The sequence below is a fragment of the Oncorhynchus masou genome, chromosome 30, assembly GCF_036934945.1.
Source record: "Oncorhynchus masou masou isolate Uvic2021 chromosome 30, UVic_Omas_1.1, whole genome shotgun sequence".
NCBI classification, from domain to species: Eukaryota; Metazoa; Chordata; class Actinopteri; order Salmoniformes; family Salmonidae; genus Oncorhynchus; species Oncorhynchus masou.
In genome coordinates this window covers 35,555,706-35,572,887 of record NC_088241.1, presented here as the reverse complement: position 1 = coordinate 35,572,887, position 17,182 = coordinate 35,555,706, and the positions used below count along the sequence as shown (strand labels likewise).

The window sequence follows — 17,182 nt, the reverse complement described above, 5'->3', positions numbered from 1 at the left end:
GGAGGGCACTATGGTGTTGAACACAGATCTGTCAATGACCAGCATTCTTGCTTGTGTTCCTCTTGTCGAGGAAGAGGGAGAGGGTAGAGATTTTGTCATCTGTGGATCTGTTAGGGCGGTATGCGAATTGGAGTGGGTCCAGGGTGTTTTGATTTGTTTGAGTTTGTGGTGTGATATTTCAATTAACCATCTCTTTTATGGGGTCTAGTGGCTTGGGGGTACAGAATAGTAATGTTTACAAGCTGTCTGTCTGTCCGTCGGTTGGTCGGTCGGTCGGTCGCAGGGAAATAGAATAGTCAACAGTGAATTTGGGTTGGATGGGACACTTTTTGCTGATGCTAGGAGGGTGTTTGCCAGTGAATAATTCGGACCAACCTTTGCGTTTGAATGATAGTATAGACTACCACCAGAATATTTCCTCTTAGCGCTTATCGAAAACTCAATTTCCGGGGAGATTGCAGTCACTGCTTTGGCTGAATTGCAATGCAAAACACATTGATGTAGAGGCTAAATCCAGCAGACTACACTACTTTACCCAGCCATAGTCATTTCATCTTTCCCTTTTTTAAAAACGTATTTTACATCAATGCTCCAAGAAGGAACAGAATGAACAGCTGATGAAATACTGGCTACCCTAACACTCCACTGAGTGATTTGTTTGTTTACTAGAATCATTGCCATCGATGGGGAACGGCCCAGTAAAATACTGTCCCCGCTGAGAGATGGAGAGCTGTCAGCACTCACACAGCAGGAAGAACCAACAGAGTTCAAAGGTGGAAGAAGAAGAAGAAGAAGAAGAGGGACTCTGCTGGAGGGAATGAAAACACACGTCAGGGGGAGGAGAATAAGAGACAGACCGAGAGGGGCAGCATGGCATGGCCACCAGGGCAGTCTCTTTTGTGTTGCTACTTAAGTTTAAATGATTCATTTAAATGTTAAATGATATTTCTACTGTGCCATTCCCCAATGTCACAACAGTAACTAAGGTTAGATGTGGACAACATAGTGGAAATGTGATTTAAAGAACTTTATTATTTAAAATGCAATCAAAATGACAGTAGTTACAGAAATGACAGGCTGCTAGGGTATTGTGTGATTATTTTTTTTAGGCTCTAATGTCTAAGTCATCGTTTCCTAAAGAATTCTCCAATCAGATCGGAACAAAACATAGGGTAATAGTTTAGAAGAAATTTGAATCCTCTGCCCTCTATTTTTAGATCAGGCAATCACTGTTGAGTTACATCGTTCGTTTCACCTCATTTGTCTGGAAAAAAGAGTAACAGCACTCTGCAGTACAGTGCACCCTATCTCAACAACAGCACAATGTTGCTTTTCTCAATCTAAAAAAGCATGTCAAGAGCAAGTTGGGTGAAAGCAATCAGTGTGAGATTAGTGATGCAAGTGATTACTGGATAAACACAAATAGCTTTCTTATCACAGACCAGCTAGTTTGAAAGTGTTGCAATCACTCTGTGTAACATAGACTGAACGCTCAGGCCTACTGAATGACAACCTTTTCCCTATATAGTGTACTATGTAGAGAATAGGGTAACATGTGTGACTTAGATGAAGATGTCTGTAGGCATGGAAAAGCCATTTTGGGGTTGTCACCAAATACTCCGTCCCATCTGCTCTTTAACACCATTTTGGAAAATAATCTGATATTATAGGGCGTCATGAAAGGGCTCTCTTGTGCAGGAGGCTTGAAAGCCCTTGGGTCCTACAGTAATGTTCAGTAGAGTGGAGTAGTGGGTCGCTGTGCTCAGTCACTCAACCTCTGTAGATTGGACTAGTTATGAATAAAGCAGGGGTTGAGTTCTGGAGTGTGTGTGTGTGTGTGTGTGTGTGTGTGTGTGTGTGTGTGTGTGTGTGTGTGTGTGTGTGTGTGTGTGTGTGTGTGTGTGTGTGTGTGTGTGTGTGTGTGTGTGTGTGTGTGTGTGTGCATTTCTCTGCATGTGTCTACGTGTGTGTGCGTGCGCGTTTCTCTGCGTGTATCTACGTGTGTCTCTATGTGTTTGTCTGAGTGAATATAGGTCTGGGGTGGTGTGTTCAAAGTGGTGACTGCCATAGGAGATGCAGTGGTTTCGTTCAACGTTAAGTGGTGGGATATCATTTGGCTGGTGGGGAGTGGAGTGAGAGATTGGGAACATTGGGACCCAGAGAAGCTCTCACGGTACAGGGTAGAGAATATTTTAGCATGCAGACAAAATAAACATTGTGATGCGTCTTTGGTCTCAGTGCAATGGGGGATTCATTCAAAATAGATGACGTAACCCTAAATAATTCCATCTATGATATCACTAAACCTTAGAGAAATGCATAATGAAACTAGATGAATGTTATATTGCACATTGAGATAATTTTCTGTAGAATCCACTTCTTTGTAATTGTAAATAGTACAGTGTTTACTATTGTAACCCAAGGCATATTTCTCAGATCAATCTACAACTTATGTTGAAATACATTTAATTTTGTTTGTTAGGTTGGTCTTGGTATAGTATATACAGTACCAGTCAAAGGTTTGGACACACGTACTCCTTCCAGGATTTTTCTTAATTTTTCTTATTTTATACATTGTAGAATAATAGTGAAGGCATCAAAACTATTAAATAACACATATGGAATCATGTAGTAACCAAAAAAGTGTTAAACAAATCAAAATATATTTGAGATTCTTCAAAATAGCCACACTGCCTTGATTACAGCTTTGCACACTCTTGGCATTCTCTCAGCCAGCTTAATGAGGTAGTCACCTGGAATGCATTTCAATTAACAGGTGTGCCTTGTTAAAAGTTAATTTGTGGAATTTATTTCCTTCTTAATGCGTTTGAGCCTTGTTGTGACAAGGTAGGGGTGGCATACAGAAGATAGTCCTATTTGGTAATAAAACAAGAGAAAGTCAATCTAGAACATTTCAAGAACTTTGAAAGTTTCTTCAAGTCGCAAAAACCATCCAGCGCTATGATGAAACTGGCTCTCATGAGGACCTCTGTTGCAAAGGATACGTTCATTAGAGTTAACTGCACCTCAGATTGCAGCCCAAATAAATGCTTCACAGAGTTCAAGTAGCAGACACATCTCAACAGCAACTGTTCAGGGGAGACTGAGTGAATCAGGCCTTCATGGTCGATTTGCTGCAAAGAAACCACTACTAAAGGACACCAATAAGAAGAAGAGAGTTGCTTGGGCCGAGAAACATGAGCAGTGGACATTAGACTGGTGGAAATCTGTCATTTGGTCTGATGAGTCCAAATTTGCGATTTTTAGTTCCAACCGCTGTGTCTTTGTGAGACGCAGAGTAGATGAACAGATGATCTCTGCATGTGTGGTTCCCACCGTGTAGCATGGAGGAGGAGGTGTGATGGTGTGGGGATGCTTTTCTGGTGGCACTGTCAGTGATTGATTTAGAATTCAAGGCACACTTAACCAGCATGGCTACCACAGCATTCTGCGGCGATACGGCATCCCACCTGGTTTGCACTTCGTGGGACTATCATTTGGACAATGACCAGAAACACATCTCCGGGCTATGTAAGGGCTATTTGACCAAGGAGAGTGATGGAGTGCTGTATCAGATGAGCTGGCCTCCACAACACCCGACCTCAACCCAGTTGAGATGGTTTAGGATGAGTTGGACTGCAGTGAAGGAAAAGCAGCCAACAAGTGCTCAGCATATGTGGGAACTCCTTCAAGACTGATGGAAAAGCATTCCTCATGAAGCTGGTTGAGAGAATGCCAAGAGTGTGCAAAGCTTTCATGAAGGCAAAGGGTGGCCACTTTGAAGAATCTAAAATATGCAGTGAAGACACAGTTGAAGTTGAAGTTGGAAGTTTACATACACCTTAGCCAAATACATTAAAACTCAGTTTTTCACAATTCCTGACATTTAATCCTAGTAAGAATTCCCAGTCCTAAGTCAGTTAGGATCACCACTTTATTTAATGAATGTGAAATGTCAGAATAATAGTAGAGAGAATGATTTATTTCAGGTTTTATTTATTTCATCATATTCCCAGTGGATCCGAAGTTTACATACACTCAATTAGTATTTGGTAGCATTACTCCCAAGGATGAACCAGACTTGTGGAGTTGTACAATTTTTTTCCGAGGTCTTGGCTGATTTCTTTTTATTTTCCCATGATGTCAAGCAAAGAGGCACTAAGTTTGAAGGTAGGCCATGAAATACATCCACAGGTACACCTCCAATTGACTCAAATGATGTCAAATAGCCTATAAGAAAAGCTAAAGCCATGGCATCTTTTTCTAGAATTGTCCAAGCTGTTTAAAGGAACAGTCAACTTAGTGTATGTAAACGTCTGACCCACTGGAATTGTGATACAGTGAATTATGAGTGAAATAATCTGTCTGTAAACAATTGTTCGAAAAATTACTTGTCATGCACAAAGTAGATGTCCTAACCAACTTGCCAAAACTATAGTTTGTTAACAAGAAATTTGTGGAGTGGTTGAAAAATGAGTGTTAATTAACTTTCTTGGGATCGGTGTCCCTTCCCAGGGACGGTTGAGCTAACGTAGGCTAATGTGATTGCATGAGGTTGTAAGTAACAAGAAAATGACCCAGGACATAGACATATCTGATATTGTCAGAAAGCTTAAATTCTTGTTCATCTAACTGCACTGTCCAATTTACACAAGCTGTTACAGTGAAAAAATACCTTTCTATTGTTTGAGGAGTGCACAATTTTGAACATGAAAAGTTATTTAATAAACAAATTAGTCCCATTTGGGCAGTCCTGATACAACATTTTGAACAGAAAGTAAATGGTTCATTGGATCAGTCAAACTTTTCACATGCACTGATGCCATCTACTGGTCAAAATCTAAATTGCACCTGGGCTGGAATAATACATTATGGCCTTTCTCTTGCATTTCAAAGATGATGGTACAAAACAATACAAAAGAACGGTTAGTTTTTTTCTTTTGTATTGTCTTTTACAAGATCTATTGTGTTATATTCTACTACATCCCTTTCACATTTCCATAAACATCCAAGTGTTTGTTTTCAAATGGTACCAGGAATATGCATGTCCATGCTTCAGGTTCTGAGCCACAGGCAGTTAGATTTGTCATTTTAGGTGAACATTGAAAAAAAGGGGCTAATCCTTAAGAGATTTTAATGACTCAAACCTAACTCTATGTAAACTTCCAACTTCAACTGTATTTTGATTAGTTTGAAACTCTCTTGGTTACTACATGATTCCATATGTGTTATTTCATAGTTTTGATGTTTTCACTATTCTTCCACAATGTAGAAAATAGTAAAAATAACAAAAACCTCTTGAATGAGTAGGTGTGTCCAAACTTTTGACTGGTACTGTAAATCATAAGTATGAAGCAACAACAAAATTGTTTTTGTTTGATTTGATCAATGCGTGAAAGCCTTGTCCTGTATATCGATCAGCAACAGCACATACAGTGCTTTGCGAAAGTATTCGGCCCCATTGAACTTTGTGACCTTTTGCCACATTTCAGGCTTCAAACAAAGATATAAAACTATTTTTTTTGTGAAGAATCAACAACAAGTGGAACACAATCATGAAGTGGAACGACATTTATTGGATATTTCTTTTTTAACAAATCAAAAACTGAAAAATTGGGGGTGCAAAATTATTCAGCCCCTTTACTTTCAGTGCAGCAAACTCTCTCCAGAAGTTCAGTGAGGATCTCTGAATGATCCAATGTTGACCTAAATGACTAATGATGATAAATACAATCCACCTGTGTGTAGTCAAGTCTCCGTATAAATGCACCTGCACTGTGATAGTCTCAGAGGTCCATTAAAAGCGCAGAGAGCATCATGAAGAACAAGGAACACACCAGGCAGGTCCGAGATACTGTTGTGAAGAAGTTTAAAGCCGGATTTGGATACAAAAAGATTTCCCAAGCTTTAAACATCCCAAGTAGCACTGTGCAAGCGATAATATTGAAATGGAAGGAGTATCAGACCACTGCAAATCTACCAAGACCTGGCCATCCCTCTAAACTTTCAGCTCATACAAGGAGAAGACTGATCAGAGATGCAGCCAAGAGGCCCATGATCACTCTGGATGAACTGCAGAGATCTACAGCTGAGGTGGGAGACTCTGTCCATAGGACAACAATCAGTCGTATATTGCACAAATCTGGCCTTTATGGAAGAGTGGCAAGAAGAAAGCCATTTCTTAAAGATATCCATAAAAAGTGTCGTTTAAAGTTTGCCACAAGCCACCTGGGAGACACACCAAACATGTGGAAGAAGGTGCTCTGGTCAGATGAAACCAAAATTGAACTTTTTGGCAACAATGCAAAACGTTATGTTTGGCGTAAAAGCAACACAGCTCATAACCCTGAACACCTATAACCACTGTCAAACATGGTGGTGGCAGCATCATGGTTTGGGCCTGCTTTTCTTCAGCAGGGACAGGGAAGATGGTTAAAATTGATGGGAAGATGGATGGAGCCAAATACAGGACCATTCTGGAAAACCTGATGGAGTCTGCAAAAGACCTGAGACTGGGACGGAGATTTGTCTTCCAACAAGACAATGATCCAAAACATAAAGCAAAATCTACAATGGAATGGTTCAAAAATAAACATATCCAGGTGTTAGAATGGCCAAGTCAAAGTCCAGACCTGAATCCAATCGAGAATCTGTGGAAAGAACTGAAAACTGCTGTTCACAAATGCTCTCCATCCAACCTCACTGAGCTCGAGCTGTTTTGCAAGGAGGAATGGGAAAAAATTTCAGTCTCTCGATGTGCAAAACTGATAGAGACATACCCCAAGCGACTTACAGCTGTAATCGCAGCAAAAGGTGGCGCTACAAAGTATTAACTTAAGGGGGCTGAATAATTTTGCACGCCCAATTTTTCAGTTTTTTATTTGTTAAAAAAGTTTGACATATCCAATAAATGTTGTTCCACTTCATGATTGTGTCCCACTTGTTGTTGATTCTTCACAAAAAAATACAGTTTTATATCTTTATGTTTGAAGCCTGAAATGTGGCAAAAGGTCGCAAAGTTCAAGGGGGCAGAATACTTTCGCAAAGCACTGTATGTAATGATTGATTCATTATTTCACATTTGAATAAAAAAGAGGCCACTCAAAAAGAAAGACAAAATAGTAATAATCTAACATGTAATATGCAAGATTTTTCATTCATAACCTGAATCTGTACATGTTTTGAGGCAATCTACAAAGGTTTAAGCCCCTGTTTATACAGGGCCTTCAGAAAGTATCCATACCCCTTGACTTATTCCACATTTTGTAGTTACAGCCTAAATTCAAAATGCTTTAAATAATGTTTTTTCTCTCTCACGCAGCTACACACATACCCCATAATGACAATGTAAAAACATGTTTTAGAAACTTTAGCAAATTTATTGAAAACGAATGACAGAAATATCACATTTACATACAGTACTAGTCAAAAGTTTGGACACACCTACTAATTTCAGGGTTTTTATTTATTCTTACTATTTTCTACATTGTATAATAATAGTGAAGACATCAACACTATGAAATAACACATGGAATCATGTAGTAATCAAAAAAGTGTTAAACAATTTAAAATATATTTTTCATTTGACATTCTTCAAAGTAGCCACCCTTTGCCTTGATGGCAGCTTTGCACACTCTTGGCATTCTCTATTTGGTAAAAGACCAAGTCCATATTATGACAAGAACAGCTCAAATAAGCAAATATAAACAACAGTCCATCATTACTTTAAGACATGAAGGTCAGTCAATCTGGAAAGTTTTAAAAACTTTCAAAGTGCAGTCACAAAAACCATCAAGCGCTATGATGAAACTGGCTCTCATGAGGATCGCCACAGGAAAGGAAGTACCAGAGTTACCTCTGCTGCAGAGGATAAATTCATTAGTTACCAGCCTCAGAAATCTGCAATTAACTACACCTCAGATTGCAGCCCTAATAAATGCTTCACAGAGTTCAAGTAACATTCACTCAACTCAACATCAACTGTTTAGAGGAGATTGTGTGAATCAGGCCTTCATGGTCGAATTGCTACAAAGAAACCACTACTAAAGGACATCAATAAGAAGAAGAGAGTTGCTTGGGCCAAGAAACACGAGCAAAGGACATTAGACTGGTGGAAATCTATCCTTTTGGTCTGATGAGTGCAAATTTGAGATTTGTGGTTCCAACCAGCGTGTCTTTGTGAGACGCAGAGTAGGTGAACGGATGATCTCCGCATGTGTGGTTCCCACCGTGAAGCATGGAGGAGTTTGTGTTATGGTGTGGGGGTGCTTTTCTGGTGACACTGTCAGTGATTTATTTAGAATTGAAGGCAATCTAACCAACATGGCTACCACAGCATTCTGCAGCAATACAGCATTCCATCTGGTTTGTGTTAGTGGGACTATCATTTGTTTTTCAATAGGACAATGACCCAAAACACACCTCCAGGCTGTGTAAGTGCTATTTGACCAAGAAGGAGAGTGGCGGAGTGCTGCTTCAGATGGCCTGGCCTCCACAATCATCCGAACTCAACCCAATTGAGATGGTTTAGGATGAGTTGGTCTGCAATGCCAAGGCAGCAGCTACTCTTCCTGGGTTCCAGCAAAATTAAGGCAGTTTATACAATTTTAAAAACATTACAATACATTCACAGATTTCACAACATACTGTGTGCCTTCAGGCCCCTACTCCACCACTACCACATGTCTACAGTACTAAATCTATGTGCATATGTGTGTATAGTGTGTATGTTGGACTGCGGATTGAATGAAAAGCAGCGAACAAGTGCTCAGCATGTGAGACTGTTGAAAAGCATTCCATGTGACTACCTCATAAAGCTGGTTGAGAGAATGCCAATAGTGTGGAAAGCTTTCATCAAGGCAAAGAGTGGCTACTTTTGAAGAATCTCAAATATAACATATATTTTGATTTGTTTAACACTTTTTTTGGTTACTACATGATTCCATATGTGTTATTTCATAGTTTCGAGGTATTCACTATTATTCTACTATGTAGAAAAGAGTAAAATAAAAAATAAACCTTTTGAATGAATAGGTGTGTCCAAACTTTTGACTGGTACTCTATATACTTCACACCCCTGAGTCAATATATGTTAGAATCACCTTTTGGCAGCGATTACAGCGGGATTGTACCATTTCTGTGCATCACTCTTCAAGCTTTGTCAAGTTTGCTGTTCATCAATGCTAGACAGTCATTTTCAAGTCTTGCCATAGATGTTCAATCCGATTTAAGACAAAACTATAACTAAGCCACTCAGGATCATTCAATTACGTCTTGGTAAGCAACTCCAGAGTATATTTGGCCTTTTGTTTTGGGTTATTGTCCTGCTGAAAGGTGAATTTGTCTTCCAGTGTCTGTTTGATAGCAGACAGAACCAGGTTTTCCTTTAGGATTCAGCCTGTGCTTAGCTCTATTTCATTTATTTTTATCCTAAAAAAAACTCCCTTGTCCTTGTCGATGACAAGCATACTCATAACATGATGCAGCCACCACCATGCTTGAACATATGAGAGTGGTACTCATTGATGTGTTGGATTTGTCCCAAACATAATGCTTTGTAGTCAGGACAGACATGAAGTTTATTTATTTGCCACATTTTTTGCAGTTTTACTTTATTTTTATATTTTGTTATATTTGTATTGTGTACAGGCTTCCTTCTTTTCACTCTGTCATTTATGTTAGTATTGTGGAGAAACTACAATGTTGTTGATCCATCCTCAGTTTTCTCCTATCACTCCTATCACACACTGTTTTAAAATCACCACTGGCCTCATGGTGAAATCCCTGAGCGGTTTCCTTCCTCTCCGGCATCTGAATTAGGAAAGACACCTGTATCTTTGTAGTGACTGGTGTATTGATTCACCATCCGAAGTGTAATTAATAACTTCAAAGGGATAATCAACATTATTTAATTTTTTCATCTACCAATAGGTGATCTTTTTTTGCGAGGTATTGGAAAACTTCTATGGTCTCTGGGGTTGAATCTGTGTTTGAAATTCACTGCTCGATTGAAGGACCTTACAGATAATTGTATGTGTGGGGTACAGAGATGAGGTAGTCATTAAATACTATTATTGCACAAAGTGTGAGTCCATGCAACGGATTATTTGACTTGTTAAGCACATTTTTACTCCTGAACTTATTTAGGCTTGCCATAACAAAAGGGGTTGAATACTTATTGACTCAAAACATTTCAACTTTTCATTTTTAATTCATTTGTAATTACATTTCGAAAAACATATTTCCAACTTTGACATTATGGGGTATTGTGTGTAGGCCAGTGACACAAAATCTCAATTTAATGCATTTTAAATTTAGGCTGAAACACAACAAAATGTGGAAAAAGTCAAGGCGTGTGAATGCTTTGTGAAGGCACTATGCTATGCTAGGGTTAAATGACATCCATTAATATAGAACAAGAGCTGGAACAGTATGGGGTTAGATATCTGCCAAAAATCTCCCCAAAGTGATTTACGATTCTAATGTTACATTCGTTTAACATTTTGGCAGATTTCTTACTCCATAGAACAGTAAGACATATTTTCCAGTCCTGTACAAGATCCGATTCAGCAGCAGGTCAAACCAGGGTCATCATTTCAGCTTTTTACATCTTTTATTTAACGAGGCAATTCCGTTAAGAACAAATTCTTATTTACAATGACGGCCTAGCCCGGGCAAACCCTCCCCTAACCCGGACGGCGCTGGGCAAATTGTTCGCCACCCTATGGGACTCCCTATCATGAATGGTTGTGATATAGCCTGGGATCGAATTAGGGTGTGTAGTGACTTAGACCTCTCTGCCACTCTAAGGTATGGCAAACATAGGGTAAGGCAAAGTGACGGGGAGAGGGTGATTCCAAGCAATTTTCATACATTTTTAAGCTTATTTAATGCATTTCTACACAATTTAAAAAGTAAGAAATGCTATTTGGAGAACAGCAAAAATTAAATTTACCTCAAACACGTCATACAGCAATTAGCTGCGATGCCCTAGCTCAGATGTGGGATTAAAAACTAATTTCATTCCAAGTCAAACGACAGTTACCTAGCATCTTAGCCATCTACAGCAATCTTCTACCTCTACACTGTTTTAAAATAAATGTTGTGCTGTTCACCATCCCGTTCCGATGGATGTTTGGTCCTAAAGCCACCCCGCTAATACTGCTAAACTGCATTTGTCTTGTAAATCGGGATTGGAATGATTTTAGTAGCCTATTTTAAATTGTTAGTATTGAGCTAGGGTATGGGGACTGCCATACCCAATTGACGCCCTTAGGTCAAACTACTTGAAAACCACATTGTACACATAAAATCAAAACCCAGGCAAACTCAAGCCAGGTATGTCCCAAATTTATAATAAAATTATGTAAAAGTACCTCTGGTCAACCACTCAGCATCAATTACACAGACCCAGCTCAAACTGACCCACCCACAAGCAGGTTGATATCCAATCACACAAAAACCACACACACACACACACACACACACACACACACACACACACACACACACACACACACACACACACACACACACACACACACACACACACACACACACACGTTTAGACCATCTATACACACAACCACACACACTCACAAAGCGCCTGTCTCGCAATTTTGCAATTGTACCAAATGAAATAAAGATGTATGTGCATGAAAAACTTTGTGCAAAGAATGTTGAGCAAACTCCAGTCAGGGAAAGTATGTTGAGCAAACTCCAGTCAGGGAAAGTATGTTGAGCAAACTCCAGTCAGGGAAAGAATGTTGAGCAAACTCCAGTCAGGGAAAGAATGTTGAGCAAACTCCAGTCAGGGAAAGAATGGCACGGCAGTACTGAAATCAATGAAAAAAAAAAAAACGTTTAAAAAATTGAAACAAACTTTATGTAAAAAAAGAGATACCAACAAAAGTCTACTACTCCTGGGTGGGATGAGGGGCAGTAGCAGGAGCATATCACACTATTGAACCACGCTATGAAGTACAAAGCTACGGTAAAGAAGCCTTATTATGGTAGTGGAAAGCAAGACAATCCCCTCACTGATTAGGAATAATAAAACCCCAGTTAAAAAAGCAACAGAAAAACCCCCAACATGGAACAGTAAATTAGCAAAACCTCAAAGGATATATAAAGGCCTATATAGCCTCACCAACATTTAAAGTCAAGATCTCTGTTCACATACTCTGTATTCTTTCTGAAAAATATACTGTATAATTCTTCCTACTACTCCCCCCTCACATCACACACCACCAGTGTAGGGCAGTCACACTGTACAACCCACTCAATGACACCGTTACGTTCACTCTGTCCCCAAGAAGTCAGTCACGTTCACCACCGTGAGTGTGAAGTGTTCGAAGACTTTGGGCTTGGACTGAAGAACTGACTTGAGATCAGTTTAAGGTTTTCCCACAGCACAGTCCCTCTGGCAGTGACCCTCCCTCAGCAGCTCTCAGATCAGCTCTCTGTTGAACAAGCCAGGTTTGAAGGTTCACCGTGGTAGTCCACCAAACACAAGGCCTTACTCTCAGACCACCAGAAAAAAAGCATGGGGATTTCAAAGTGACACCACCATGATTTTCTCATCTCATTTCACAATATTGACAGTGAGCGTTTGAATCGACAAAACAAGAGACCAGCGTCAATCAGTCGCATTGGGGGGGGGAGCAGTGCATGCCCCTTAGCACTGCTCAGACTCAATAAAGCCCTCCTTCTCCTGGCCCACGGGCTCCACCTCCGCGTAGGCCGGGTGACCCGACCCTCGACGGAACTTCATGGCCGGCCACCTGCTGGGACGTCTCTGGAGAAGGGGAGAGGGATTAGAGGTCATTGAGGTGACAGACTAGGGTCAAAGGCCAAAGGTCTGCAATGCCACTGACCTGTGCCCAGGGTTAGGTCACTGTGCTACACCCTATTTCAGCTGAGCTCTCTCTGTAGCTATCACGTTCTTCTTGTTTCCCCTAAACGCTGATCCTGGATTAGTTTAGCATTTCCCCCACTAATGGTTGAGGTTAGGATTAGGGGAGGAGGAAGCTGATCCTAGATCTGTACCTAGGGACAACTTCCCCCCGGAGCTACATATGGATGTATAGCGGTAGAAATAAGCGAGCACATTGTATTACAGACAGCGAAATATAATATATGACATTTCCAGAGTTAATAACCTATTAGGTATGCGTGATTGAAACAGATGTATTGGGAGTGAATGTTATGACATTAATTGACACGCTCTCGCCGTTTGATATATGCCATGTACTAAACCACTCAGTGAGTGATGAGAGCTCTGAGGGAGAAGCATTTGAATTCTCTCAGAGAAAATTGTTCCTTGATGAGGGATTGGCTCGTTGTGCGATAATGACCTTGAAGATTACGCATTTGTCATTTATTTTTCTCGATGTTTAAACATCAATCAGTCTCATTACGACCTCCAAACGGTCCAAATGAAACCAAAACCAATTCATTGCCAAAGCTTTCGTAGGCATTTATCATCAAAGAACCATGTGTAGCCTTGTTTCACTGCCTACGCCCTGTGAAAGTAATCATGCATATTTATGAGTTGGAGAAACAGGGATAAAGTGTAATGAACGCTGACCAGATTATTATTTTTTTGGAGGGCCTGACAGAGCTTTGGTCCCAAATGGCATCCTATTCCCTATATAGTGCCCTATTTTTGACCAGAGCCCCGTCGACAAAGTAGTGCACTAAATAGGGAATAGGGTGTAATTAGGGATGCATACAGAGAAACACAGTGGGAGTAGTTTGTTATTCCACTCTGACATACGGGCGTCTAGTGGTTGGCAGACATATTGCCTGACCTTGGAAGGAAGTATCTGCTGGGGTAGGTTAGGAAAGCACACATCATAATCAAACCTGACAGGCAGAGAGAGACAGACAGAGAGAGAGACTCCCTCACAAGTTGTTGTAATACTGTACTACCCTTAGGCTAGCATGGGTCTCAGCCTGCTGTTCTAAGGTACTTCAGGGGACATAACTGAACAACCAATAAAGACAGTCCAGGACGAAGGGACTTCTAAACCCAGTGGATACTTATGGACTGTTGACAAGTCAAAGCAATACCTGTCTTTGTATATAAGCTTGAATTACATTTTTTTGGGGGGAGAGTCACTCTTCTTTCATATTTTGCATGCTTTACGGACAGACATATGAGACAGCATTAGAGACAGGCGAAGAGGAGATTCAGGGAGAAGGGAGCACACGGGGATTGAACAGCACACCGTTCGAATGTTGAGATTACCACTATGTGGCTCAGACTCACCTCGATGAAGAAGAGGCTTGCGGCTGATGTAGGGTGGTGGTAGATGTAGACAGTGACCAGGACTGCGGCTGCCATAATGAGCAAGACCACGAGAATGCCCAGGATCAGGCCGGTGTGCAGTGGGTGTGTGTCCTTCCTCTCCGCAGCACTCTCCTTTGGCATCGCTAGAGTAACACAGGAAAACCCACTTTAGAATCTCTCTCTTGAGCACAGGCCTTCCCTGCATTTCTACTATTGAACAGTAGGGGACACTCGTCATTCGTGGGTGCTGCTGGTCTCTATTTCTTCTGTTGTCACTAGGGCTTCTGTCTTAATAAACACGCCTGGCGCTTGTGATCAAGAAATGAAGTTGACCAAATGTCACGATGCACAGCCTTGTTCAGCCTCAGTCTAATCATACTTACTCTGATGGCAATTACCGTTCGACCATTTAACCATGCAAGAAACGAAAAGGTCCAGGTTCAAGTTCAATTCTTCCAGAAAAGTTAATTGTGTTTTCCTATTGTCCCAAAAACAAAACAAACCTTCAATATTATCCTTTAATCCTTACCGTCAACTAACATGAGATTCTCTTTCTTTCTGAAAACAATGGAACATTCCGGATCCGGCTCAGCCGTTAGCCGACACTGCGCTTGAATGCCTGCGTGCGTGTGCACGTGCGTGCGTGCGAGTGTCTGGAAGGAGATTAGCATTGTTGTGGCATAACCTGTTTAGCTATTCATGAGCAACGTGACAGCTGAGGCACAAGAGATAATCCCAAACCAAGGTTCGCTCATGGTGTTGTTGGATAGGAGGAGAGATGCATCTATGGATGGAGATATCTAAAGTTATCAGTCACTCTTCAGTAATGACAGTCCAGTTTGATAAGATGAGTGTACGGAGAGGAGACTCCATAATGATTGGCTGTCCTACAGAGAGCCTTAAGGAATGTGCACTGTCATCTTGAAGGCCAGGCCTAATTGGCTACCAGTAAATTCATGTGTTCTGAATCACTAAAGCCTTGTTCACATTGGCAGTTTGAAGTGACTCAAATCCCAATTTTTTTGCACATCTGATTCGAATCTGTTCTTTCCCTGCAGACTGAACTGACAAAAAGCACATGGAATCGGATATTTCAAGCCACATTTCAAACCACCTTATTGGGTGGTTTGAAGTCGGACACAAATCTGATTCCTGGCCATGTGACTTGTTTCTGAATGGTCAAATCTAGTTTATTTTATCCTCAGTGGTTTTTAGACTGTTATTTGGCATAACTTGTTTCTTGCTAGCTACTCTGTTGACAGTTTGACAAGAACATGTGGTAGCTAAGTAGCTTGTTAATCGTTTACAAACAAATTAGTGAATGACTGTGCTTGAAATCTAAACTTCCAACTAGCTAGTTAGGTTACTGCTGTGGCTAGCCAAAAATGACTCGTTAAAAAAAAATCTTATCCTTTGAGGCTTTAAAGGTGTTCTTACACTATGTTTTTGAACATTCAAAGTAACTAGAAAACATCCCATGGCAGGCATTGCTGTCACTGTAATTTGCCACATAACTTCTGAGTGATAGGAAGCACACGCACCACCAATCAGCCTAGACCCCTGCGCACACACCTGTCGTTACCATGTCAGCAAATGACTGCTGTCGTATCACACACATCTGATTTGGTCACTTGTAACTTGATTTTAACGTTAAGGCCTGCAGAGTGAGCAGTTAGCAACATTTGGTTCCTTGGAAGTTGTGAGAATGTACTGCATTTTGGTTTCATATTGGTTGTGAGAATGAAGGCGCAAGTTTCCTGACCGGTAAAACTAAACGTTTTTTAAACGTGCTGATAACAGAAGTGAACGCTTCTTATTTGGTTGCAGGGAGGTTCTGAAAACGTTTTACTCTGGTTCCTTAAGTTTTCCTGGGGGGGTTTTATTCATGTTCCGAGAATGGAAATGCTAGATTATTTGGAAGTTTTCAAATAACTTTCTTAAAATGGGACACATAGAAATAGATTTCCTCAGGCATTAATCATGCAAACACATGTCTTGTTTATTGAGACATGGCATCAATGACTTATGATCAATCAATTCAAACCTCTGATCTTCGGTTCTCTATCTATGGAATTAGTCCACTGTGCCACCAGGATGGAGCGAGCATGTCATGTTTTTTTATACATACTAAGCTGTTAATTTTAGTCTATTCAAACAGACCCCATTTTCAAAAGAAACAAACATTCATTAAGAACACTTGTGGCCAATTACTCAGTGCGGTCAACACACCTGAACACACTTAACAAGATAGAGGAAAGTGAGAGTTTTGTTGATGCTGAGAACGGACTGTATATGCTTTTAAATAACATTCTTAGACCATTATCTGAATGTTTAGTTTTCTTGTGGTTTTTACAGAACGTTTTCTTCATGTTCTGAGAACATCATTTTGAGCTTAATGATGTTAATGTGTACAATTACGTTTTTTGGAACATTCCCGGAATATTGCCAAGAACTGATATACAGTGCCTATACAAAGTTTACACGGCCTTGAACTTTTTCCCCGCATTGTGTTGTGTCAGTGCCTCAGAGTTTCATCCATTTAAAGGATTTTCCACTTATCTACACACCATACTCCGCTTATAATTCATTTTTATCGTGAAAATTTATATTAAAAATACAAAAATGAAATATCAAAATTGGATAAGTTTCCAACCCCCTGAGTCAATACTTGGTGGAAGCACCTTTGGCAGCAATTACAGCAATGAGTCTGTTATGATAGGTCTCTACCAACTTTGCACACCTAGATTTGGCAATATTTGACCATTCTTCTTTACAAAACTGTTCAAGCCCTACCTAGGGAGAGAGCAAATGTTCTATGCCAGGTGAAATCGCACATCATTAGCTAATTTTTATGGATGTTTCCACAATAAATCACTAGAAAACAGCTTA

The 17,182-nt window shown here is 40.4% G+C and overlaps 1 protein-coding gene across 1 annotated transcript in view; it reads right to left on the bottom strand.

The window, feature by feature from the left end:
• Positions 1 to 1,012: 1,012 nt before the first annotated feature.
• The window catches only part of LOC135522582 (plexin domain-containing protein 2-like), a 171,457-nt gene continuing 155,287 nt past the window's right edge, over positions 1,013 to 17,182 (bottom strand). The window contains exons 13-14 of the mRNA XM_064948983.1: positions 14,273 to 14,436; positions 1,013 to 12,796 (exon numbers count right to left, since the gene is read on the bottom strand). Of these exons, the coding sequence (XP_064805055.1) occupies positions 12,677 to 12,796; positions 14,273 to 14,436 (284 nt within the window). The 3' untranslated portion in view covers positions 1,013 to 12,676. The remainder of the gene's footprint in view (positions 12,797 to 14,272; positions 14,437 to 17,182) is intronic.